Consider the following 26212-nt stretch of genomic DNA (forward strand, 5'->3'; position numbering starts at 1 on the left):
TTTGGAGAGCAGTAAAAACAACATCTGCGGTTTGCTGTGGGCCGTATCTCTCACCTCCCAGCACGGCCCTGCTGCTGTGCTCTCTGCTGTGGAGGCCTGTCCCAGCTGGGCGGGAAGATTCACCCTATAGGCCCCATTGATGGCGAATGGCCAGACACAAGGACCCCCCCAGCAGCTAGGTGCTTGGCTGTGGGCCTTCCTGCTGATACCCCCAACCCCCATCCCTGTTAAGGCAGCCAGGGGTGTGGGGGGAGCTGCTGAGGCTATGAGAGACTCTGCAGGCGTCCCAAGGGGCTATTCTGGGCTCGGGGCCCAGAGCTGAGGTTGAGATGCCAAGAGGCACACTGGCCTCCCGCAGCCAGCAGAGAGATGGGAGTGGGGGCGTGCTGGGGACCCAGAGCTTCTCCCTGGTGTCATCTCCAGGAAACTCCACCCCTGAACATCTGGTCCAGCCAGAACCCAAAAGGCAAGCTAGCGGGTGCTGGGAGGCCCCACGTGGCCTTTGGGGAGCCTTGGAGATGCAGAACCCCAAGAGGGAGCTCTCAGTAGGGAGCGGGTATGGGGGGGGCGCTCTGTGCTGTGCAAGGAACCCAAGGCCACAAGCGGGGAAGGGAGCCTGCTGGAAGTTGTCCTGTGTGGTTGCTTGCAGGCTTAGATGTGAGAACGTTGTAATAAAAGGCACGTGAGGGTCAGGCAGTGCCAGGAATTTTACTCAGGATCCTCTTGCCCGTCCTGGGGCAGGGGGTTCTGGAAGCCTGGCATGCTTGCCGACCTGGGGATTCTCTGGCACCCCAAGGAGGAAGCTCGGTCCTTGCCAGTGCTCCGGGCAGTTTGGACGCAGAGGCTCCTCAAACCCGACTTTGAGAAGTTCTGCCGTTTGGCTTCCTAGAACTGAGCTCATTGGAGACACCAAGTAGACCCACTTCCATCCCTGCATCCCAGTACCAGTGTCTGAGGCATCCTGGGCATGCCCACGGGCTGTGACACAGACGGCAGGGGAGGTGGGCATCCCTGTCGGGTCTCTTCTTTGTCTCTGGTCCAGTCTGCCTGTGTACATGCTTTGAATCCTGTCGACAGGGGCACATGCCCCTTGCTTCTCGGCCTTGTGAGCTCACAAGACCATCCTGTGGCGCCAGTAATGAGAGACGGGCTTTGGTGGTGCTCAGCTGCCCTGCCCCATGCCCTAGGCTGTCTCAGCCTTCTGGTACCTTCCATTCAGTTAACACTGCTTTAGCCAGAGCACCCAGGAGCCCAAAGTCTTGCTTGTGACTTGATCAGTTGCCCAAGATGCGGTTTCCAAAGTTGTGGGGGCAGGCAGATGTGGAAGCGTTCTCCGTCCAGGTCCCAACCTGCCCCATCTCCTGGGGTCTTGAGCTTGGGCACTCAACTGCCAGGGTACTGGACTGAGCAGCTTGTCTGGGCTTCCTTCAGGCACATTGCTCCTGAGTCAGGTCGGGGTTTGTAATTTACTCGATCACCTTTGGGCTGTAAAGGGGAAGGGAGAGCCTGCTGGGGCCCTGCTTCCATGTCCAGCCTTGGAGCTCAGTGGGTGCACCAGCAGACTCCACCATCCGCCACCACCCCGCACCGCCACACCAAGTGCAACCCCCGGACTGCATCGGTAGGCACAGTCAGGACCCTACACACTGTCTTTTTGTTGTAGCAAACTATTAGTGACCTAGAAGTGAACTGTTCTGCTCATTTTCGGGAATATGATTCATTCTTGCTCTTAAAAACACCTGCACAAGGTTGTGTGCGTATTACCACGCCCGTCAGCAGAGCTGCCCATCACACAGCGAGTGACTCCCCAGCCCCTTCTGACTCCGGTGACCCCTCCCACATCATGCCTCCACACACTTGCTTCTGTCTGGCGTCTCCTCTGAGAGGGAGACACCTGAAGGGCCTGGAACCACATCTGGGGCTAGCCCAGCCTGGACACTGTGTCCCAGTGTTTCTGTGCACAGGTGAGCCAGGGGAAGGAACGTGTGCAGGCGCCAGTGCCCTGGGATAGGAACAGGGCCTTGGGGTAGCTCTGTCGCTGTGGGGCGTGGGTTTTTTCTGTTTGTATTTGAGGCTTTTTTTTCCCTCTAAGGTTGATGATGGGGCTTTCCTACGTTTGTCTTCCCGGGGATATTTGAACCCTGGGAGGCTGGAGTTCTCATCCAGAACCAGGGCTGCCCCCTAGGGTGTCAGCCCAGTCTCTCCCAGGCACCAGGGCAGGGTCATTGCTGACCCCTAGGCCCTCCTCTAGCCCCCAGCCATTCCACCCCACAGCCCCAACATCCCCTTCAAGCTGCCGTGGGTAGATGGACTTCATCCCACCTGCACCCTTCCTCCTGCCTGGTCTCCACGATCCTCCCCTTTGTCAGGGGTCTCCTTTGTCCAGGGCCTCCTGGCTGCTGCCACCCAAGAGTCCCACCATGTCCCCAACAACCAAGGGCATGCAGGTGCCGGAGCATGCATGGATGCCACCCCTGGCAAAGCTGGGCTGCTTCTTTGAGTGTGGGTGGATACTCACCCACGACAGTATTCTCTACACTGTAAATGGAGCTTCTACAACGGGAAGGCTGGAACTGAGGCTGAAGCCAAGTCAGGGCGCGACAGCCCAGCACGTTTGTGGCAGTCACAGCCTGTGAGGTTGCCTGTGCTGTCAGGTTCCCCCGAAGCCACGTGCCCCTGGACTTCCTGTGTCAGAAGCACCGGAAAGCTATTGCTGTAACTTGGCATTCCCTGGACCTTCCCCCAGACCCAGGCAGTCGGAGCTGCTTAAGAATGTTCCCACTCTGGCAAGGTCAAGGCCTCAGCAGCTTCCGTCTCGATTCCCAGAACTTTGTGCCCTAGTGTCCTACCTTCCTCCCCCACAGGAGCAAGCCAGCAGTGCACACAGACTGCCAGGGGCGGCCACTGCGGTGACACGCGGCAGCTGCTTCCAGCCCAGACCTGTGGAATCTGACCCTGCCCAGGCCCCCATGGCGAGGCTGTTTAAAACCAGTCGCTGGGTACAGCTGCCCCAGGAAGCTCTGTCCATGCCAGTTTCCCTTTCCTGCTGTCTCTTCCTGGGCTATGTCTTGTGTCTTCTGCCAGCTGCTAAGAGTAGGCTAACCCTGCCACTTGGGACCACCAGGGACCCCGGTCTTTCTCTGGGGACACCTGTCCTGGTGATGTGTCAGCAGGTGGCTGAGCAGTGGCCCTCAACTCCCATAGCCTTCAGGTGGTAGCCACCTTCCCTCCCAACCCTCCCCACCCCCATGCCAGGATCTCCCAAGAGCACGGGGCCAGCTGGGCCTGCTCATAGCCTGGAGCCCTCTTGGGCACAGGGCTTCTGCTGTTGTCCTTGGCACCATTAAGCCAGGAGGAGGACATCAGCCACCGCCCACAGCTGTTTCATGTCCTCACAGGGGCCCCGGAGCTTACCGTCAGGACGGCGGACCTGCCCCTGGCTGCTGCCCGCTGCGGGCACGACCTCCTCCGTTCCTGCAGGTGGCCCAGCATGAACAGCTGTTCCCTTGCTCGCGCCGTGAGTCACAATGCCAGCCGGGCTCTGCTCACAGATTTGTGACTTTCCCTGGGGGCGTGGGGATGGCTTGACACCCTCAGGGACACCTTGCATGTGCTGTTGGCATCATGGCCACTTGCTTTGCCTGTGGTTTGCTGGGTGAGAGCAAGTCTGCATTGTGACCAGCTCAGCCCCATCTGCCCAGGACTTAGCTCATTATAGCGCTGCCAGTCCTCCAAGCTGGGCAACCCCTGAACCTTCCAGTAGTTTGTCACCTCCCTGCCCTCCTCCTCTCCCTTGTACCTCACTGGCCAGTCACCAATCCTCACTCTCTCTCCCAGCCCATGTATGACCTCGGGCATCAGTGGGCGGTGGTATGGTGGCTGCCAGGCTGGCCCGCAGCTCAGATTCCAGCTGGGCACCTCTTCCTTGCTCCACCTGAACCTGTTTGCTTAAGTAAGTGCTTAGCAGGCCCCAGCTGGATGCGCCTGGAAAGGGAACAGCCGCCCCGCCACGTTCTGGTTGTGAGGCTTGAGCCAGAAAGCTCTTCCGTCCGCCTCTCCCCAGATCACGTGCCAGAGTGCCTGCGGGAACCACAGACACCTGCCCGTGCCCCTTCCGTGCCCTGCTGAGAGGCTGGGCCACCCTTCCTCCCTGACCCACAGACCACCTGGCTCATCCGTCCTCCTGCCTCCCTCGCTAAGGTTAGAGCTCGGTCCTTACAGTGCTGCCATGTAGCCTAGTGTGGTGGGCGTCCAGAGGAGATCCTTAGTCTCAGGCCTTGTTGGTCAATTGCAGCGTAGATTTTCCTGAGCAGCGACCAGGGGCCAGACCCGATTCTTGATCCCCAGGGCCGGAGGGGCTCAGCTGTCTCCTTTCCCTTCCTCTTCAGGGACCGCAGAACAGCTGCTCTCTCCAAGACATCTCCCCAAGTCCCCTCCTGTGCTTGCATCTGTCGTAGGTGGGACACCTGTCCCAGGTGGCTTGCAGAAGGATCCCCTCAGGCTCCATCAGCTTCTGATTGGGCTGAGGAGCACTCCTGGCCCAGGGTACCTCTCACTCTGGAGCCTGTACAGATGCTGGCAGCAAGGTCCCTGCGGCCAGTCTCCTGGCCCTTCCTTGGGAGAACCAGACACACCGAGGCCAGTGTCTGCCGCTGGCTCGCCTCAGCCTTCCCGTCAGACTCCAGTTGTCCTGTGTCTGGAGTGTGGCCTTTGACCCAGGAGGCACCGAATGGCCAGAGCTCATCCCTCCTGGGCAGGCAGGTGTTGCCTCTCTCAGAGCCTGGCTGGAGTGGGCAGCGTTGGATGCTCCAAAGAAGAGTGTAAACTCCCCCTTGCTCAACTAAGACACGCAGCCCCAGGGCTCTGGATGTGGGGACTGGGCGACTTCCGTATCCTACGTGCTTAGGGCCACCGAGACAGACCACCTGGGTGCAAGCTACCTAACCCTTCTGTGCCCCACCTTCCTCATCTGCACATCGGGGATGCCCACTCCAGGGTGTGCAGAGTGAGATAATACCGGTGCCATGCTTGGATCTCAGTGGCTGCATGATCAGCATTGCTTGTTTCAGTTCTGTTTCCTTCCGAGTCTGGGAGTCGTGAACCTGGAGACCTGGGGGGTGAGGAAGATACATTGAATCAGTCTTCCTTCCGGAGCTTAAATGTCCGCTCGCTTCCTGTCTGGCAGCTCTGCCCCGTTTTCTTAGTTTTAGGTGCTCATCCCACAGTGGCATGCACCTGTTGGTCCGTGCCCTGTCACGTGAGGGTCTTACACATCACATCTGCTTCCTTAACAACACGTGGGCCCAAACTGCTCCCCAGCCAGCGTATAAAGCGTCTTTCCTCCCAGCCAGACCTGACAGAGAATGCTGCTGTGATGGGTCCAGTTTGGCAACACGTGTATCTGCCATCCCCACCGGCAGCCCTTTCTGAGGACTGCCAAGAAATTACCATAGCTGGAACCTTCTCTGCTCTTCCTGGAGAAGAATGTTCCCAACCTGGTGTTTATTCAAAAGGACCCAGCAGGTTCTGAAAGGCATCAGGTGGCGCTCTGGGAGGGAGGCCTGTGGGAGTGACTGGAATGCAACCGGGCCAGGAGGGGCACTAGGTGAGACACCATCCCCCATCTGCTTCTCACCCCGCAGCTGGGCAGTGCTTAGGCCCAAAGCAGACCAAGGACACTCTGGGGCCCACGAGTCAAGTCCATTGCCAACCCACAGCATCTGCTTCTTGGCGGGGAGGGTCCAGTGAACATTTGCCAATGGCCGGGGGGGATTACAAAAGGGTGGAGGAGGGGAGAGGGGAAACAATGGGTTAAACCCCCGCCGGCTGGAAGCAGGGATTGCGTTTCCCTGGCTGGGAAGGCGCCCCTGGAGCTTGGGTTGCCTGCTTCCCAAGCACAGGCTGGTCTGGGTTAGTGGTAGGGGCGTGTCCTGGCCCGCCTCCCCTACTCCGCAAAATGAGCTTGCAGGTGTGCCCGCAGAGGAAATGCTAATTTCGAAGATTTATTGCTTTTCTCCTGCAACTGGAGCAGGAGAATTTCCAGGGCACTGGGGTGGTGCTGAGTTAATTTTCATGATTCTGGAGAGACTCAAAGCTCCTGCATCCTGCCCAGGGTCCTGCTACCTGTATGCCCATGGAACCAGAGCCTGTCACCTCCTGTGTTTGGATTTTATTGCCTGGACATCAGGGCTTGAGGCGAATAACCAGAGTTTGCGTTATTCGTTCGTATTTAGGGTCTACTGATTTATTTGAAGGACAGAGTGACAGGGAGAGGAACAGATCTGTTGTGGGGTGCGAGGGAGATTATGTCAGACAAGTCTAAGGCTTATTAAGGAGTCTTTATTGATAACAGGGTCCACTAGAAATAGCAAGTCACAAATCTATAGCAATCCAGTCACTCAAAACCCCACGAGGAACAAATGGTCATTACCCTGAAGTCCAGCCGGTAAGCTGAAGACCTATGTCCCAGCTTCCCCAACAATGTAAGTTATCCTAAGAGACATGCAACGAATAACCTGGACACACTTACAAAGCCACAGACATTCACCTTTCCCTGGCTTCTCTGCCCACATTCCATCACTGCTAGGCCTTACCCCTCCTGGAACTCTTGAAAGTACACACATTAGAAATATTTTAAAATACAAAGCATCGGGGCCTGGTCCAATTGCCTAGTGGCTAAAGTCCTTGCCTTGCACACGCCAGGATCCCATATGGGTGCCAGTTCGTATCCTAGCGACCCCGCTTCCCATCCAGCTCCTGCTTATGGCCTGGGAAAACAGTCGAGGATGGCCTAAAGCTTTGGGACCTGCACCTGCGTGGGAGACCCAGAAGAGGCTCTGGGCTCTGGCTTCAGATCAGCACAGCATCTGGCCATTGCTGTGTGGGGAGTGAATCATCAGATGGAAGATCTTCCTGTCTGTATATCTGGCTTTCCAATAAAATCTTTAAAATATATATATAAGGCATCTTAACATTAACATCACTGTCCCGCCCGAGCAGTGACCAGAGGGCGAGGAATACAGACACACAGGGGCCATGCTCAGGGGACACCTGTCCGCAGAGTCCGCCCTGGCCAAGAGTGCAGAGTGGAGCAGGACACCACCAAGAGAGCGAGCCCCTCCCTAGCATGGGTCTTTATGGGGGCTTGTGAGGGGAGTGGTTACACACACAATTCCGCCCTCTCGGGTTCCCGGTGAGGATGGGTGAGCATCACAGGTGGGCAGGAGGGAACACCTAGGAGGTGGGCGGGAGTGGCTTCCAAGCTCTTGACCCTGAACTAGCTGCCTACCCAACCCCACTTCCATCTCCGAATGACTCTTAACACCCAGAGCTGGAGCCAAGCCAAAGCCAAGAGTTTGGAACTCTTCCAGCTCTCCCATGTGGGTGGCAGGGGCCCAGGCGTTTGGGCCATCTTCCACTGCCTTCCCAGGTGCATTAGTAGGGAGGTGGATTGGAAGTAGAGAAGCTGGGACCGGAACCAGTGCTCACGTGCGATGTCATCGCCCACAAGAGGTGGCTTTACCTGCCTTACTTCTGGGCTGGCCCCACAGTGGTTTTACTTGGTAGCTCTGAGAGAATCAACAGGGAAGGTATGGTGGCCTTGCTGACCTGGCTGTTAGCTGGTGGCCTGCTGTGGTCCTAGGGAGCCGTGGTAGTAAGCCCACAGGATACAGGGACTTGGTTGGTCCCAAGCCATGTGACAGAGCAAACACCTGTCCCAATTAGAATGCTCACTTCAGCTGGCTTATTTTCAGTGTGCACAACTGTGGAAGCCCCGTATTTTTGCTTTTTGTTTTTTTGAAGATTTATTACTTATTTTAATTACAAAGTCAGATATACAGAGAGGAGAAGAGACAGAGAGGAAGATCCTCCATCTGATGATTCACTCCCCAAGTGACCGCAACGGCCGGTGCTGTGCCAATCCGAAGCTGGGAACCATGAACTCTTCCGGGTCTCCCACGTGGGTGCAGGTCCCAAGGCTCTGGGCCATCCTCGACTGCTTTCCCAGGCCACAAGCAGGGAGCTGGATGGGAAGTGGAGCTGCCAGGATTAGAACTGGCGCCCATATGGGATCCTGGTGCATTCAAGGCAAGGACTTTAGCCTCTAGGCCACGCCGCTGGGCCCAGCCCTGTGTTTTTGTGGTGCGCGTTTTCCATGAATTTTCTGGAGACTCCTCTTTGTGTTAGGTGGCAGGTGCCCTGGTCTGGTTTGAGGTCTGTGGAGTAGGGAGAAGAGGGGAGAGCAGAGATCTGGAAGCTCAACTCCAGCAGGTGGGGCAGCAGAAGGCAGAGGGACTGGTTGGAAACGCAGATTCTGGACAGGCTTCTAGCCAGCTGCCAACAGCTGGTGCCCTCATATCTATTTGCTTCCATCGTCCTTGAGTCAAGCCAGACACTGTGCCCCAGCCCAACCCGAATCCTGCTGACCTCTTGCTGGGGCCATTTCCCTCTGTGTCCAGGGGAGGAGTGTTTGGTCTTGGACTGATCTAAGGCCTCGTTGCCCCTGGACCAGTGCCCAGGGCTGGCTTTCTCTGGTTGGGCACCTCTTCAGCTCTGAGTGGGGTCCGGGGTATACTGGATCACTGGCTGGCTTCTTCTGCTAGAAGCAAGTCTGGAAGGACCTGGAAGGACACTGTCTGGTCCCAAGCTTAGTAGGGCCATCTGTAACCCTCCGAGAAGGACCACCTGGGAGCTGGTGAAGGTTCCACCCTGCCCCTGTGTCACCATGCCTGTTTCCATGGCCACTGCCTGGCTGCCGCCCTCTGGAATAGGGCGTATGCTGCCTGCGAGTGGGGGCAGGGCCGGAGCCCTGGTGTTTGGTCTTTTTTTTTTTTCGATTTACATTTTTCGCATAGTTTTCCCCTTTGCTTTCAAGAGGCAGCTTGCTGGGGAAGCAAGCAGCTAGGGACCTTTCTGTGCGGAGGCTTTGGGTGGGAGAAGACCCCCTCACCCCCGACCCCGGTGGCTTCGCATCAGGAAAGACCAGAGTCCCTGGGGAGGCAGGCTACTAGGTGGGTGAGTGGCTGGGCCGCAAGCCCTGGCAGCCCTGGTGGGTCTCCCACACGGACATTTCTCAGAAGTCAAGATTGCAGTGGCCTTGAGCAGAGGAGTCCTGGGGCCACGGTGGAGAGGGAGTAGGAACCAGCTGGCATCACCAGGCTCCCTGTGTGGCCTACACGATCCCCCTGCTGATTCTTGGGTGATATGGGGTGGACCACATCATTGTCAGCATCTCAGCGCCAGCCAGGCCTCAGTGGTCAAAGGCACCGTCTGTCTCCATGCAGAGCGGACGCTGCTCTTCCCTGCGGGCTGTGCTTTGGGGGTTAGGGCAGGGAGGCGCTGGGCCACCCTAGTGAACCTAGCCCGGGACAGCCTCCATACGTTTCATGTCTTGGTTTCCTCTTCCGTCAAGTAGGACTAGCACTGTCCCCTGAGGACTGCTGGGGGCTGCATGGGACATGTGCCCAGCACGGGGTGCTCTTACTGGAATGTGAGGCAGAGCTTCAGACCTTCCAGCAGCTGGGGTGCAACGCCCTGGAGACCTGGTACAGGGAGTTCCCGTCAACCAGCCCCCCACAGTCCTGGCCTGCGCTTTCTCAGCCCAAAGTCAATTTTCCATGAACTCGACCGGCTGCTCCCACTCACACAGGGCCTGGCTTCCAGTGTGTTTGATTTCATCTGGGGACATCACGATGGGGTCCCTGTGTCCCTCCGATAGATCCCAGGTCGTACTTTCTGCAGGAACCCCATGGCCAGCCTGCCTCCCCTCCCTACCCCAGTGCCAGAGCCTCCCTCCCTGGTGACTATCAGGCTTAACAATTCAGAGGGGCGGCCTGGCCGGTTTCTGTGAGCGAAACATCTCAAGTATGCAATGCTGATTTGACATCTTCCTGCAGCAGCCGCCTGCTGGGCAGTTACAGGGCTCAGGGGCTTCCAGGGTCTGGCAGCTTGAGCCTGTGGGGTCAGGCAGAGCCTGAGGTGGTGGCCTGAGCAGCTGGCTGTCCTGGAGTCGGGCCCATCGGAGCCCTGTGATGCAGGCATGCATGCGGGTAGGGTAGTTGCAGGTAGTCATGGCAACCCTGGCGGGTAGAGACTGGGTGGTGAGACTGCAGGCTCCCAAACAGCCACTGTGGGACCCAGCCAGCGCCTGAACCAGCCTTTCTGGTTCTGGCCTTGCCTCCTCTGTGCCAGTGACTAGGTAAAGGGGCACAGAGGTCCTGTGATGGCCAGAAATGCCCTCTCGTCCCTGTCCTCCCGGACTCGCTGCCCCTGAGTGCCGGCACGGTCGGGATTAGCTGGGCTCGGGCTTCCCTTTTCACTCCCACCCTGTTGTTCAAGTTGAGGTTCGGTTAGGCTGAGCTGGTGTCTGCGATCGGCTTAGAGTACTTCCTTTTCATGACAGCGGTGGCCCAGCAGCCAGGGGTGTGGGTTCCAGACGCTGTCCTCTAGGCCTGGGCTTAGCACCGATTAGCATCATCCTTGGGGTGCTGATGCATAGTTTTGCTGTCTGTGCAGTGGGGGTACAGTGGCTGTTCTTGCTCCCCAGTCTTCAGGAAGCTGCACCGGGTCCAGGATGGGATATTTGAATCATTCCTCACACTGCCAGCTCTTCTGGCAGGGAGCTTGGGCTGGGCCTGAGGGGGCTCCAGTGGCCCTGGGTGGCCAGTGGGAGTGGGCACTGGAGGCTGCACATCCCAGTCTTGTCTTTGCATGCAGAAAAAGCTCTGTGGGAGGAGCCTTGCTGAGTTCAGGCCATTAACTCCTGTGTCTGCAGCCGTCTAGGGTCCTGTGCTGTCCCAACCCAGGCCCCCCAGCCACACCTGGAGGTCAGGCCAGGGTCAGCGGGAAGATAACTGTTTCTGGAAGCTGTAAGCGCTCGACGCAGCTGGGACCCCTGAGAGAGGGAGTGCAGGTTTGGGGGGCGATCAGAGAAGGGCACCTGACAACCCTCTCTCCCAGGAGGAGTAGGGGCATGACTCAGTGCCTTGCAGCCACACCACCATGGTTTAACCACGCATGTCATCTCCATGTCTTGGGCTCTTTGTGCTGTACCAGGGCATCTGCTAGAAGTCTTGGGGAGAATGGAGTTAGTGCAGGTCAATCAGTGAAGACCTGCAACAGTCCAGCTGGGAAACAATTAGTGTTACCATCCTCTGGGCGGGGGAGGAGCAACAACACGGGTGCATCTTTCCCAGCGTGCTCACTCCTGCGGAATGCAAGGCAGCAGAGGGGAGCAGTGGCCTGCGGAAGACCCCCGATCCTGCCCCTGGCACTGCCCCAACTGAGCGCTCTGCTGCAAGCCCTCTCTAATGGCGCTGAGGCCTCCCCTCCTGCACTTGGGGCAGCTTCACTGTTGACAGCCACACTCCTGCCCTGTGTAGCCTCGGAGCCCTGGCTTTTAAAATGACTTAACCCCTGTGGCTTCCTGCGTTCCTGGCTTGCAGGCCAAGCTTTGTGCTAATGCGAGAAGAGCCCCACTCCTGCAGGATTTGGCCCCCAATACAGCAAGACTCGTGTTTGTGGAGTGCTCACAACCTCACAAGCGCTGCCGGGCTGGTCTCTGGCAGGGGCCTGTGGAGCCCCACCCGGGGCCAGCGTGAGAATGCAAGGGGACCGGGCCTGTAATGCTGCCCGTGACCTGCAGATGCTCGTAAGTGGCAGCCTCCAGGGTCTCTGCAGGACCAGAGGGTCAGGGACCAGGGTCTGGACGTGAATTCCACGAAGGACATTCTCTGGGCATATGGGTTCTTTCTGCATGCAGCGTAAGCACATACCCGAGTGTCCCCTGGGCACTTGGTTCCTCCAGTGTCAGAGACCCAAGGTCAGTCCACAAAGCGGCCAAGGTCAGCAAGTAATGAGACCAAGGTGGGCTTTCTGCGGAGGCCTACTGGAGACCCTGGGGCTGGCTAATTCTGTAGCTGGACTTCTTAGGGAATAAGACTGAGGCTGCCCCACTAGGTCTTAGTGGGAAAACTAAAATGCATTACTGCTCTCCAGGGACCCCCCCCCAGGGGTATAATTTACATACAGTAAAATGTGCAAATCATAAATGGACACTCTGTGCACGTGGCCGGTTCTCAGGGTGCCCACTGCCCTGTGCAACCGGATGCAACTGCTCTCGGCAGACCTCAGGGCAGCCTTCCCTGCCCCCGCCCCCATCACCCCTGCTGGCCCCACATCTCTAACCTTGGCAACTTGGCCTTTCACAGCCTCTGACACAGCTTGCTCCTCCGTGCAGCCCACCCTGCTGGGGTGGGGAGCCCAAGGGGGTCAGGCGTGAGTTCCGCAGGCCAAGGCTGCTCCTCAGAACGCTTGGCGTCATGCCCGTGGTGAGCTGCGTCTGACCCCTGTTGGGAACCTTCTGGAGTTTCTGCTGAGATGACTGCTCGTTCAATGCTTACCGCAGACCTGCGGCACTGGCCTGGGCTCCATTTTTAGATGGGTGAGCAGAGGTCACTGATCCACAGCTTTTCTACCAGCTGGAAATGGAGGAGCTGACCGGCTGGCCGCCTCCAAACCGCTCCGACCTGCCTCTCTGCCTCAGCCTGGTCGCCTGCCTGCCGGGAACCTGGCGCTGTGCTTGGTGCTGGAGGCCGGTGCCAGGCGTGAGCCGAGCAAGGGGGGAACGGACAGGCATGTCTGCCCATGCCCAGGAGCGCATGGGGACTGTGTACCCCTGGCGGAGGGTGGGGCCTGCCGTGCATGGAGCTGAGGTTCGCTGGGACCTAGTCCCATGCAGGGAGGGGGTACCCCTCTCCCTGCGACCGCCGTTCCAAGCCTGGCTATGACTTGGGGTGTGCTGGCTCATTCAACCCTTGTGTCACCTGTAAACTTCGCCTTCGTCTTGCTGGAAGGTCATGGAATCAGATACTTCCTGACTGCCCTGCACCTGGTGACCTCGCAGCCAACCTTTGCACACATGTGATGTCCACATGGCCCCCTAAAGGCCTTATAATGTCACCCCTGCTCTGCAGTGCACGGGTTGGGACTGTGGGTGCTGGAACTGGCTCCTCTGGGTTCCTACTCTGGCTCTGTTCTTGACCTTGGTCAAGCCAATTAGTTCCTCTGTGCCTCAGACTGCTCATCTGTCAAATGGGCATAAGAACGAGCAGCTCTACTTAGGGTAATCATGAGGGGTAAGCTAGTGGAAGTGTGTGCGGTATGTCTGGGCATATGGTGTGCGCGCTGACGAAGGCACCGCTGCTGTGTTCTAACTAGCGCTTGTGATGTTGCCGCTCAGGAGACCCTGGCTGAGGGAAGCCAGGCTCACACACTCACACTCAGTGTGGAGCCTTTGAAGTCTAAAGGGGTTGCCTGCCGAGTCCCCTTTTGTCTGAAAGGGCAGTCGGTTCTCTTTAGGGACCTTTGTGAGCACCTGGGCAACCCTAGAGGCCGGGGAGACTCGGGGAGAGTGGGGCTGGATGCCCTTGTGTACCAGAGGAGGTGGGCTGCAGAAAGCCGGGACCTGCCCCAGCTGGCATCGCCCTCCTGTATGTGGCCTTCCCTCTGTGGGTGTGCTGAAGCTCGTGGCCCTTGGGGGAAGGCACCTGGGAGCCCCTGAGTGGCACAGTCACCCCTGGCACAGCACCACAGGGAACTGGCAGCTGCCCCAAGCCGGGAGAGCTACATCTCCCAGGCAACACTCACCTTTGGCTTTCACAACCCAGGGGCCTCTGCGCCTGTGGCTTTTTTTGGCCTCACCTCCACCTTCTGGTTCCCCCTACTCCCCACCCCGTCCCCCTCTCCAGCTCTGGGGCCCTTCAGCTATCCAGCATTGGCGGAAAGGTACACAAATGATCTTGGATTTTTTTTTGTTTTGGTCCTTGGCCAAGGGCCAATGCAGTGTCTCCAGAAACAGTCTCCCTCCCCTGCAGCTCCCCTGTCTTTGGCAGCGAACTCTGAGGCTGCCCTGTGGCAGGTGCATCAGAAATAACGCTGCTTCTTCCCACCGCCAGCAATCCTGGCCGCAGGCTGCGTGTCCCGGGACCCTCACCTCCATCTGTGCCTGTGTCTGCGTACACTTGAGGTGTTGTTGCCAATGCAGCAAGAGGCCTGAGTTTAACTTAACTGCGTGTGCCCAGCGGCTGTTGTCCTGAGCAGAACTGCTGTGGGCTAGAGCCCTGGGCCTCTGTTCCCCCAATTCCTCCAGAATCATAAGGAGTGGTTTCCTCCAAGGACATTTACCTGAGGGCTTAGAGAGGGCCAGTGGCTTGCCCCAGGGTCACATAGCAAGTCCCTCCCTGTAGTGTGGTCAGGAGCACACACACACACAGTGCCCTGCCCATGTTTGTTTGTTTTTTAAAATTTTGTTATTGTTTCTCTTCATTGCCCCCATTTCATGCATGAGGCCCAGGGAGCCAACGAGCCTGCTTTTGGTCTTAGAAGTTGGGCAAAGCCGGGATGATGTCTGCTTCTGAAAGGGTCTGGGGCGTGGAGATCTGGGCAGGTGCCGGATGCACTCTCTCCCTGGAGGTGTTTCTCCAGCCCCACCTCCCCAGACTTGGCTTCTGCAGGTGCTGCACCTGGTACCCCGCCCTCGGAGCTCCCCTGCCCTACAGATCCTTGCTGGCAGGGCGGGGAAAGCTGCTGGGTGTCAGGTACACCTGTTTGGAAGGTGAACCCAGAAGAAAGTTTGCCTTTGCCACCTTTAGTCAAGGAGGCATGTGACACCAGCCCCACCTCTCTGCCCTCCAAGTTCAGGGCGCAGAGGAGACCGAGCCCCGGCCCCTCTTGGGGACACCGTATTCTCTTGTGCCAGAATCCTGTGGGGTGGGAGTTGGTTGAATTTCAACCCAATCAGCTGTGCCAGAGTCTGTTTTCAGCCTTGGTGCCTTCGGAGCCGCGTTGGCAAGGTGCTTGTCCTAGCAATGAGCCTCTGTCTGTGGGTGAGTCTCACTCTGTGCCTGGGGGTTGTTGGGTTGGTTTGTTTTGCTTTCCCAGCAGCCCTTAGGGGGCGGCAGCCAGGCAGCCTCTGACCGGCAGCAGCAAGCATGGCCCACGCAGGCTGTGGTTTAAAGCCAAGATTCTTGGAATCGCCTACCTTCCCGGAAGATAGCAAGAAATGTGCAGGTGTTAAAAAATAGAGAGGAAAAAAACTGGAAAGCAAACCTGAGTGTAAAAATGGGTAGGCATTAGCAGTCACTCTTGCCTGGCAGTGAAATCAACTCTCAGTGATGGCTGAGTGGCAACAGGGGCCCTGCCTGGCAGGACAGTGATGGGAGTGGTGGGGAAGGGAGGAAGCCTCATGGCTTGGGTCCTTCTGGAGGTGGCAGCGGGACACGGAGATGACCAGGGAGAAGGCCTTCTGTGATGTGACCTTTCCAGCTGCCCCCTGCCCCCAGCACTACCCCTGTGCTACTGTGAGCAGGGCCAGCATTAAAACCCCCCAACATTAGCTTCTCCCCCCACCTGCCCGAGGCTCCCCACAGCAGCCCCTTGGGCACACTCAGCCCATTCCCACGAGACCCCTTCCCCACCGCCCAGGCTTGGAGATGGTCCAGAGTATAGGTCTGGAGTGAGGATGGTGAGGAACCCCCAAAGCAAACCTGCTGAGTTGTGTGGCTCAGAGACACAGACCTGCACCTGCGTCCATCCGTGCCGTCCTACACACATCCTGCCTTCCCAGGCCATGGGGCTTAGGGGCCTTTGGATCCAGGCTCACCAAGCCAGGGGCGAGGCCTGTGTGGGGCACTCCACCAGGAGACCCCTGGCTTGGAGTGGGCAGCTGTCAGGGCACAGTGGCTGTCAGTGTGTCAGGTGGGCTCAATCACTCAGCAGGTGTCACCGAGCATGTGCCAGGCTGTACCTAAGGCGGTGCAAGTGCAGGACAGAGGACTGGGCCTTGTCCGAACCTGCCAGACTGGAAGGGGCTTGGTTCCGGTTGTCTGAAGTGCTGGCACAGCTGGACAGGAGTCGATTGTCTTTTGAAGCTGTGACCTTGAAGTTGAGACCCATGGGCAGGAAGGATCCTGTGAGGAGGGCTGGGGGCTGCCCTGGAGGTGACAGTGCTGCATGGGCCCTGGTGCGGTCTGAGCCTGGCATCTCAGGGAAGAGAAAAAGGCTGGGACCTGAGGGAGGTACCGGGTGGAGTGGGTGCTAGGTGCCAGCGCAACATGAGGGAGGGTGGTTTGCATCTCAGGGGCTCTGCATGGGGTGGGGCCAGCCAAGCAAGCGGGTGTGGGCTTCCACTGTGCAGGAGGCATTGGGCCTGGGGCCTCGGAAGCAGAGATGGGAGATGGATAAGAGTGTGGGCTGGAGTCAACTCTAACGTTCCATAAGGCCTCTGGTGGGTAGGGGAGCAAACCAACTCTGGACCCACCCTATGTGATTTAGCCTCCAAGCCAGTGGGTTCCCTGAGGGAACCAGAGGGTTGAGGTGCCCTAGAGAGGGCCTACAGACAGAGGTGAGGGGCTGGGGAAGCGGCCGTGGAGCCTTGTCAGTGTGGAGCAAGGAGAGTGCCCTCCTGGGCCTGGGTCGCCATGATGCCTTGTCAGTGTGGGGCGAGGAGAGCGCCCTCCTGGGGCACCGTGGAGCCTCCATGGCGTTGGACCATGTTGCAGCCCAGGGCAGGAAGGGACTCGCTCACTGTCACTTGCTTATCCTGAGAGCTGGTGACTCTAGTGCTGTGCACTCCTGGGACCCCACTAGCCAGGCCCACACCCCTGGACTCCTGGGAAGATGTGCTGCTTTTCCTGCACCCTCTTTAGAGGACAGGTGACCCAGCCTGAGGCAGGTGAGCCGTAGCCATTTGGTCTGTTCACGGGCAGTGCTCTGTCGAGGGCAGCTGCTGGTAGGTGTGGCAGCAGCCGCAGAGACCTGGCCATGGACAGACTAAAGCTCCTGCCCTCGTGGACCTTGGCTGTAGCAAAGTAACTGAATGCAAGAACTGATGAGTGAGGGAGAAGGGGAGAGGATCCCAGGTGCCCAGACCAAGTGCACTCATTCCTTGGAGGGGTGAACGCTGGCATTTCCCACTTGGCTCTGCGAGGAGCTCCATGGAGAGTCACTGAGGCAGATGGAAGAAGTGGCTGCAGGAAGAACAAGGACGGCTGTTGCAGGCAGAGGTGCAGCTGGCAGTCAGGGCCCCATTGCCAGGGAACATGGCACGTGTGCGAAGACAAGGTGTTTGCAAAGTTGGGACATGTGCAGTCAGAGTGTTTGCAAGGCTGGAATGTGTGCAAAATGGGGGCACAGGGTGGGCGGGGGAGGGATTTGGATATGGGCAGAAGCCACAGCATGGGCCTGCGTTGGTGCATGCTCTGCAAGGTTCCTCAGGCTGCCTCTGTATCTGGAGCAAGTGGGTAGGGGGTCTACTCTCCTGGGGTACCTTCTCAAGAACTGGCAGACCTATCTCTAGCATGCAGTCTGACCAGGCTGCCGTCTCCTCCAGCGGTTCTGTTTGTCGTTGCCTGGGGAGCAGCAGTCTCCAGGGCTGGCATGGCTCATGACGCCTCCCAAGTCTGCCTTGCCATAGGGGTGGTACTGCACCTGCTGGAACTTTCCCAAGGCACCCAGGGCCCAGGGGACTGCACACACTCCTTCACCTCATCTTTGGGGACTCTCCGGGCATGGGGACAGGTGTGAGTTGCAGTGCTGCTGGTGTCACCGCTCACCAGGCCCTGCTCTCCTCCTGGACACTCGGGTGGGCACCGAGGTTCCATTCCTACAGGCGCAGAGCTCAAGGCCGTGTGCTGTGAGACGTGCCTCTGCCTTTCCACCAGCCAGGCCCACGTTCAGATACTGGCTCTGCTAATATCTGACTTTCTGGCTTACTGGAGTTACTTCATTTCTCTGAACCTCAATGTCCCAGTCTATAAAATGGGGGCTGTGAGGGTTCTGGTGGATTACCAGTGGTCAGGCCTATCAGGTTTAACCTGGCACGTTGCTGGCTCATGGCTGGAAGGGTGACTCCTCACCTGCTGGCCGTCAGATGGACTTCGTCCCTAGTGACAGCAGCAGGGGAGGCCCCAGGAATGTGATGGGGTAGGGTGGGGTGGGGAGCTTCACCAGGTGTGCTGTGCAGACTGTGGGGAAGGGAGGACCAGGACCAAGGGGGGCTTGGGTTGGGGGAGGGGATCTTCCCTGTACACCTGTGGGAAAGGCTGTGGGTACAAGGCAGGGAGTTGGGGGGTGGCAGCCAGTGACCGTTCGCTCTAACTGTATGCCTCTTTCCCTCCCCGCCAGTGCTACTGCGAGAAGAAGTGTCCCGGCTCCAGGAGGAAGTGCACCTTCTCCGGCAGATGAAGGAGATGTTGGCCAAGGACCTGGAGGAGTCGCAGGGCGGCAAGGCCTCCGAGGTCCTCTCGGCCACCGAGCTCAGGGTCCAGCTGGCCCAGAAGGAGCAGGAGCTGGCCAGAGCCAAAGAAGCCTTGCAGGGTGAGTGACAGTGCTGTTGGTTGTCCTGCCCGGGGCGCGGGCTCAGCACCCAGGGGCCCCAGGGCCCTACAGGTGGAGCAGTGGGAGTGGATTCTGGCTCTCTCAGCACCCACCCCAGCCAAGGCTGCCCTGTCCCTTTGCTGCTCCCATGTGATTACTGTGTGTTGTCTGTCATGCTGTGAGTGGTAGCTGGGCGTCTGTGCTGGAGCAGGATGCTGGGCCAGCCTCTGGGCTGGTCTCTCCTGATGTTCCCAGGGTCTGTCCATGCCTCCCCTCGTGGGGCAGTCTGCCCATGACTGCTTGGGGTCCTGACTCTTGTTCACCAAGGTGGCCTCTTCTTGTGGTGCCTGGCACAGTGTAGCTCCCCGCCTCCCACTGCACAAGTCCAGCGAGGTGAGGGGGTGTGGCAATAGTTGGAAGACTTCCATGTGGTCTCCTGGTGGGATGGACCATGGACCCCCAACCGCTCTGCAGCCTGTGTGTCTGCAGCCAGGGATGGCTTGAGGGCCATATGTTCAACCTGGTTCCCCTGCACTGAGCTCAGGCCCCTGTGGCCCCCAGGACCTCCTCTTCAGGGTGGCCCCTGCATACACTGCGGGCATAGGGGAAGGCCATCCTCTCACCTGTCGGCTGGCTCCGGGCAGGATGCATTGAGGGTGGAACTCGCATTGCACCCCTTCAGCTCCATTTCGTGGCTTCACTTCTCCTGCGTTCAAAAAAAGGTGCTGAAACCTTGCAAAATGTGTTCCCGTTGCCATTTACTAGAGCGAGAGACTCATTCTAAATTCTGTCCTCCTAAAGCCAGAGCAGGCTTGTCAGTTTAGGGCAAATCGAAGCTACTGTCACCCAAGGGTCCCAGATGGTGTGGCTGGAGAGCCCGTGTCTCCTCTAGCAGCTCCTGGGGAGCAGTGCACACTGGCAGGCATCCCCACTTCCTCTTGCTTGATCAGAGAGCCAGGGGAAGACCCGGGACCTGAGAGTTTCCCTGCACGAGCTAGACCGTGTGACCATGTCCAGCAGCAGGGCAGCTGGGGTGCCCTTGTTGATGGACGGAGAAGGCCAACCAGGACAGAGCAGCTCAGTGGTGCACCCACCCTGTGACGGCCTGCTCCTTGGGAGGCACCAGGCACAGCAGGTTCAGCTGTGCCCCGGGAAGCCTGGGACATCATCATGAGGAGGAGCTGGTGCCCAGGGCACTCAATGGCCTTTTTCAGAGTTCTGTGCAGCCACACACGTGACTCCCAGAGGCAGTGCACAGCCCTCTTCAGTTGGGTATGTTTGGGTGGCGTCTTGGAGACCAGGTTCTGGGGCTGGGCAGGGCTGTGTGCCTTCACCCAGCATGCATGGCACGTTGAGGGAGTCCTGCCACATTGTGCCCTCACCATCCGGTGTTCTAGACCAATGTGGGTGAGCCACCCTCCACACTGACCTGGTGCCAGGTAACTCCTGGGTGGAGCCTTAGAGCCCCATCAAGACTGGCTCAGGAAGCAGCTGCCATCCTGACATGCATACACCACAGGGTAGGAGAATCCCGGATGCTGGGTTCTCAGCCAGATAAAAAGCATGACCATGTTTGTTCTGTAAAGAGGAGAGAACCTCGCCCTGCTGCTCTTGGACCCAGAGGAAAAGGAAGAGGCACCATGGAAGCTCAGCACGCCAAGCCTCAGTTTGCTTATCTGAATTGTGGGTCAGTAATGTGGGCGTCTTAGAAGCTTTTGGGAAAGAGGTGAGGTGGTAGTGGCAATGGTGTGGTCTATGTGCATCTTTTCTCCCTGAGCCCACGAGGCTTCGAGCTGCATGCAGTGACCCTGGCCCTGCAGGAGACCTTGTCCCTGGACACTCTGCGGAATAGCAGCTGCTGCCAAACCTGGGCTCTGCTCCCCGTGCTGCCCCCCATGTCCTTTCCTGAGCACGCAAGCATCCAAGGCCACATTTCATTCATAAATTTGACCCTTTAAGAGGCTAGCAGCAGTAACCAATAATAAAAATAGAACGATGGCAACCATGCACTATCATGAAAGTTATTTAAAATTTATGAGTTGTCTGTTTCTGGAATTTTCCATTCAATATTTGTGGGCTGCGGTGGGCCATAAATAACTAGAACCACAGACAGCGGCCTAGGGGTGGGAATCTTCTGGACTCTGTGCTGTGTGAGTCTCTGTCACCACAGGGCCACCCAGATATGCACCTCTGTGAGGCCACTCTTATGGAGGAGATGCTGCAGGCAGCAGGCTTCCAGCCCTCCCAGAGGGGAGCTTGATCGAGCAGCTGTGCTGTGTGGGACCTGTGGCCTGTGTCACGAGAGGGCCCCCTGCGTGGGGCTCGGGGAGAGCAAGCAGCTTGGCCAAGGCCATGGTGCTTGTGAACTGCAAGTGTAGAGATATTCACACTGCCCAGGCACAGCTCAGCTGCCCTCCCACGTGGCCGCTGGGGATGGAGCTGGACAGAGAGGCAGGAAGTCAGCTCAGCCAGCTCCTGGGATGATGGGCTTGGGAGTCAGAGCTGGGCTTGCACCCCGGTGCTGCCACCTCCCAGGTGTGTGACCCCTGAGAGACCTCTCTGAACTGCAGTTCCCTTGATGAAAGTAACATCATGATGTTTCTGGGCTTAGCGCACTCCTCGGATCCACTGGCAGGTGCTGTTACAGGCAGCCCAGACCCCTGGAGACACCAAGTTCAAGGTAGCAGCCCTGAAAGGCAGAGCAGTGGGCACCTCCTAGCCCCCTGCCCATCATGCCAGCAGTTCTGCCAAATAACTTACTTCTTCATTCACCACAGCGTGAGGGGGCTGAGCTGCAGGCAGGGGTGGGCAGAAGGAGGCTGGGCTCAGCGAGGTCTCTGTGGCCGGCGTAAAGAGAGTGAGCATAAACGCACAGCAGTGCAAGCGGCAGGTGCCAGGGCTGCTTGCCCACAGCAGGTGTCCCTCTCGTGGGGACTCCCATGCGGTGGGTCTTTCTACCCTCCATGCTACGCTGGTCCTGTCGTGTGGATGAGACCTGAATGTTTCAGGTGTGAGAGGACAAGCAAGTCACGACCCTACCACAAAACCAAGGAATGGATTAGACCTGGGGGCTGGCATGGTGGCACAGTGGTCTGAATGCCTGTATACCAGCATCTGACGTGGTCACCAGTTCACTGCTAGCTGCTCTTCTTCCCATCCAGCTCCCTGCCTGTGGCCTGGGAAAGCAGCAGAGGATGGCCCAAGCGCTCAGGCCTCCCCCCTGTGAGAGGTCCAGGCAGGGGGTTTTTTGGGGATCCTGGCTACAAACTGGCCCAACTCTGGCTATTAAGACCATTTGGGTAGTAAACCAGCAGATGGAAGATCTCTCCACCTCTCTGCCACTGTGTCTTTCAAATAAATAAATCTGATTTTAAAACGTCAAGCTTGGGAGAGTTAGGGGGTATAGAATGTTCTTTTGTTGGGGGGCATGAGATGGGGGTGCTTGGATTGGAGGTTTGGTCTCATGAACGTAAGACAGGAGGGCTACATGATGGTTTGAGAACATCTGGGACCTTGTTCCGGGGTGGCCCCAGGCCCACAGCCGTGGAGAGCCTGCAGCCCGGGTGACAACCCTTGGCTGTGTGTGCTGATTGGCTCCAGCCACCTCGGTGTCATCATTTCCCTGAGAATTAAGACTTCACAGAAATGAAGATAATGAAAATTTGCTTCTCTTCCTTTTTAAATCTTTTAACAGCATGTCGAGTGTGTTGAACACTTGCCCATAACAATAAATACTCTTTGAAAACGTAATTTGTAATGACTGTATAATGTTGGACTAAGTGGAGGTACCGTGATTTATTTTGCCATTTTCCTATTATCGGGCATTTTATTTGCTGCCACTTCACTCCCCCCACCCCATTCTGCTGGCATCATGCTGCAATAAAGCGCCATGGATGTAACCTCATCTAGGAAGACGGCATTCTGCAGACTTCCGGGTCTCAGGACGGCCTCGCATCTCACCCAGTTGAGGACCCCTACAAGCCTTTGTTTTTCTGATGGCATCTGTCTGCATTACTCACATTAGAAATTAAAACTGGGGGTGGGGAAAGCCTAGTTCTCCAGTGATTTATTTAAAGCAGGAATGCACGCATGTTAATGTAGATAGAATTATTTTCAGTGTAAAGTCACTGTTTTCTCGAAGGAGGGGGCTGAGTGGGAAGATGGGGGCTGTTCGATGTTTGTGGAATTCACTGCTTCGCAGCAGATGGCTCAGTTCTCAGCTCTGTGGTGATCCTGGTTTTGGGTGAAAATCTGGCATCTGCAGATAGTGAAATAAAGGAGGGGCGAGAAATTGCCTTATTGCTTAATTGGGGGCATTTGATAGCATATCAAAACTCACTGTGTTGAAGATTAGCTTAATTATGTATGTGCAGGAGGGAGGGAGAGAGAAAGTGCACCCCCCCACCCACCAATTCACCCCGCAAATGCCTGGGCCAGCCAGGGTCGGGCCAGGCCAAATCCAAGAAAGAACCCACAGCTCCATCCGAGTCTTACACGGGTGGCAGGGCCCCAGTGACTTGGGCTGGAATCATAAAGGGACCTTGAGCAAACTTAGACACAGTGATAATGAGACACAGGGCAGCCCAACTGGAGGGCTACCCGCCATCCCAGAAGCAGCGTAGCTGGAACTTAGCAGCATGTGGGGTGCTGGCTTCACCAGCTGCACCACAGTGCTGTCCTATGGGCCTGGTCTGGTCTCCTTAAAAGGGCAAGGGAGGCAGAAGAGTCACAAAAGATGTGTGGACAGGGGCCAGAACAGACTGACAGGATCTCACCTGCCATGGCTGGCTTTGGAGAGGGGGGAAGGGGCTGCATGCCAGCGACTGTGGGCAGCTTCCAGGACCAGAAAGGCCCAGGAGACAGATTCTCCCTTGAGACCTCCAGAGGAAACAGGGTCCCTGTCATGGGACAGCTCCCCGCCCCCCAGAGCCCACCTTGTTAAGTGCACAGAGCAGACGGTGAATGTGGAGAAGCAATGTTGGTGCTGTAGGTTGAGTGTGTCCCCCAAAAATTCACATCTTGGAAACGCAATCCCCAGGTGAAACGCAGTTATAGTTATTGGGGAGATCACCGGGACTCAGGCAGGCGTGGGAGCAGCCCTCTTGGAAGTCTTTATGACTTAATGCAAGAGGAAGCCTGAACTAGCACACTGCTGTATCTTGCACAGGATGCTGCAGCGGGAGCGTCTGCCCCAGAGACTGGCACCAGCTGTCAGACTTCCCAGTCCCCGGACCCAGGAGCCCAGTGGTCCTGCGTTCCTTATCAGCTCTCTGGGGTTCAGTTATGGCAACAGGTGATAGAGACACCTGAGGCTCCTGTCTGTGATATGGGAACCGGCATAGCCAGGGTGGTTTCCTGCTCAGGGAGTCATTGCCCTGCTCTGAGTCCTTGCAGGAACCCGAACTTTATTAACGCATTCTCCAAACTCCCATGCACCATGGCCCATGCCAAAGCCAGTAGTTCTGAGGCTCTTAGAGCAGTCTGGGACCCAAGGCCTGGGACCTGCAGCATTCTCTGTGCAAGTCATGGAGTCATAACTGCTTAAGTGTCCCACCAGGCCCGACGGTAAGGATGCCCCTGCCTGGAGGTTCCTGCTTCGGATCACTGTGGAGAGCCTTGCGGGCCCAGGGCTGGGCCCAGGGACACTCGCCCTTGATGTTCCCAGCAGGTGTGCAGGCTGCTTTGGGAGCTAGGGCTGGAGACAGAGGTTGTAGGTGGCCTGAGTGGTTGTGGACTAGAATAAGTGTCATCGTGCCAGGCTGGTGTCTTTTCCACATATGAGCGTCACCACAGCATCGTGTCATAAACGCCACCCACACTTTACAGGCATAAATACAATTTTCCTTACAGCTTAGAATCAGTGTGTCCGGGGTGTGGCAGGCCTTGGCCAGATCTGTCTCACCTGATGGCAGTGGGCTCCCCTCACCGCTCTTGCCCTGGGTGACCCAAGGTGGCTTCACTCGCGTGTCTGGTGCTTTGATGGGATGGATAGGCTCAGTGGACCAGTGACCACAAACCCCTCGTAGGCCCTTCCAGCATGGTGGTCTGACTTGGAGGCTTAGGACTCCCTCAGAGAGAGCTCTAAGTCAAGCCTAAGAGGTTACCAGATGCCACCACATCCTGCTGGTGACAGACAAGCCGGAGTCCATACATGGAGTGGGAGACACAGTTCTATTCATCTTGCAGAAATGCCATCTGCTAGGACCAGTGTTGTGTTGTAGTGGGTTAAGCCACTGCCTGTAGTGCCTGCATCCTCAGTGTATACCAGTTGATTACTCAGCTGCTCCACTTACAATCCAACTCCGTGCTAATGAGCTTGGAAAAACAATGAAAGATGGACCAAGTGTTTGAATCCCTGCCATCCCTGTGGGAGACCCAGATGAAGCTCCCTGCTTCTGCCTGGTTCACCCTGGGCTGTTACAGCCATCTAGGGAGTGAGCCAGCAGGTTGAAAATCTCTCTCTCTCTCTCTCTCTCTATATATATATATATATCTGACTTCCAAATAAGATCGATAAATCATTTTTTAAAAGATTTACTTATTTTTATTGTAAAGTCAGATATATAGAGAAGAAGAGACGGAGAGGAAGATCTTCCGTGAGTTGATTCACTCCTCAAGTGGCCACAATGGCCGGAGCTGAGCCAATCCAAAGTCAGGAACCTATTCTGGCCCTCCTACACAGGTGCAGGGTCCCAGGACTTTGGGCCATCCTCAACTGCTCTCCCAGGCCACAAGCAGGGAGCAGGATGGGAAGTGGAGCTGCCAGGATTAGAACCAACACCCATTTGGGATCCCGGAGCGTTCCAGGTGAGGACTTTAGCCACTAGATTACCACGCTGGGCCCGAGAATGGCAAGTTGTTGAAGGAAGGCAGGCAGTGTGTGCCCCATCCCCTCCGCTGGGAGATGGATACATGTACTCCAATGGAAATGCACACCCATACCAGGGCTTCCATACAAATGATAGAGTAGCAGCTTACTTGTAACAGCCGAAGACTGGGAACAACTCAATTGTCTACCAGCAGTTACATGACCAGTATACTGGTGAAAACCTTGGCAACAAAGCAATAACCTTATATTTATTTATTTATTTTAATAATTTTATGTATTTGAGAGACAGAGCTTGCTGGTTCCCTCCTCAAATGCCAAAGCTGGGTCAGGAGCTGGAACTCCATGCAGGTCTTCCCAACAGGTGGCAGGGATCCAATGACTCGCCATCACCTGTTGCTTCCCAGGGTGCACGTTGGCCAGAAGCAGGAACTCAGTGCAAAACTGGACTTCTTCTTTTTCTTTTTCCATTTTTTTATTATAGTTTTGATAATCATTACATAGTTTAAAAGCTTCAAGGGCTATACAGGAAAGTTTGTAAGACTAATATTTCCACATTTTTTTGTTCATGTATCTGGCGTAAAGGGGGATATTGAGGGAGAAGCCCCACCCAGTCTCCCACCCACACCAGGTCCCTGATGTGGGGCATGCTCCAAGTGTCTTGCTCAAGTGGTTTTGATAGTTCAATAGTTATGAATTGCTGCCAGTCTCGCCACTCCAAGCACTATGAGGTCGTTGAAGAACCCACTGATTGACATAGTCCATGTTAGAGTCTCCGTTTGCCCAGTTTTTCACTGCCAACATATAGCTGAGGTGGTTGATTGACTTGTTCTGTCCTCTGACTTTTCATGGTTAGGGTTCTGAGTCTGATAGTTAAATTGGGGAGAGCCCCAAAGAAACTTTGTCTGAGGTGTTCCCAGTCCAGATTCTTGTATGTATTAGCAAGTACAGGGCCCAACACAGTCCATCACCCCAATCAGCTGGTGGTTGCAATTGCTGGGTTGGTCCCGC

At 56.8% G+C, this 26212-nt stretch overlaps 1 protein-coding gene across 3 annotated transcripts in view; it reads left to right on the forward strand.

Annotated features, from left to right (window-relative positions):
• The window catches only part of KAZN (kazrin, periplakin interacting protein), a 306938-nt gene that overhangs the window by 213098 nt on the left and 67628 nt on the right, over positions 1-26212 (forward strand). For all 3 annotated transcript variants that reach the window (XM_040987941.1, XM_040987942.1, XM_040987943.1), the window contains one exon: positions 18184-18375. In XM_040987941.1, the coding sequence (XP_040843875.1) occupies positions 18184-18375 (192 nt within the window). The remainder of the gene's footprint in view (positions 1-18183; positions 18376-26212) is intronic.

The sequence above is a fragment of the Ochotona curzoniae genome, unplaced genomic scaffold (genome assembly GCF_017591425.1).
Source record: "Ochotona curzoniae isolate NIBS_2020 unplaced genomic scaffold, NIBS_Ocur_1.0 contig_4792, whole genome shotgun sequence".
NCBI classification, from domain to species: domain Eukaryota; kingdom Metazoa; phylum Chordata; class Mammalia; order Lagomorpha; family Ochotonidae; genus Ochotona; species Ochotona curzoniae.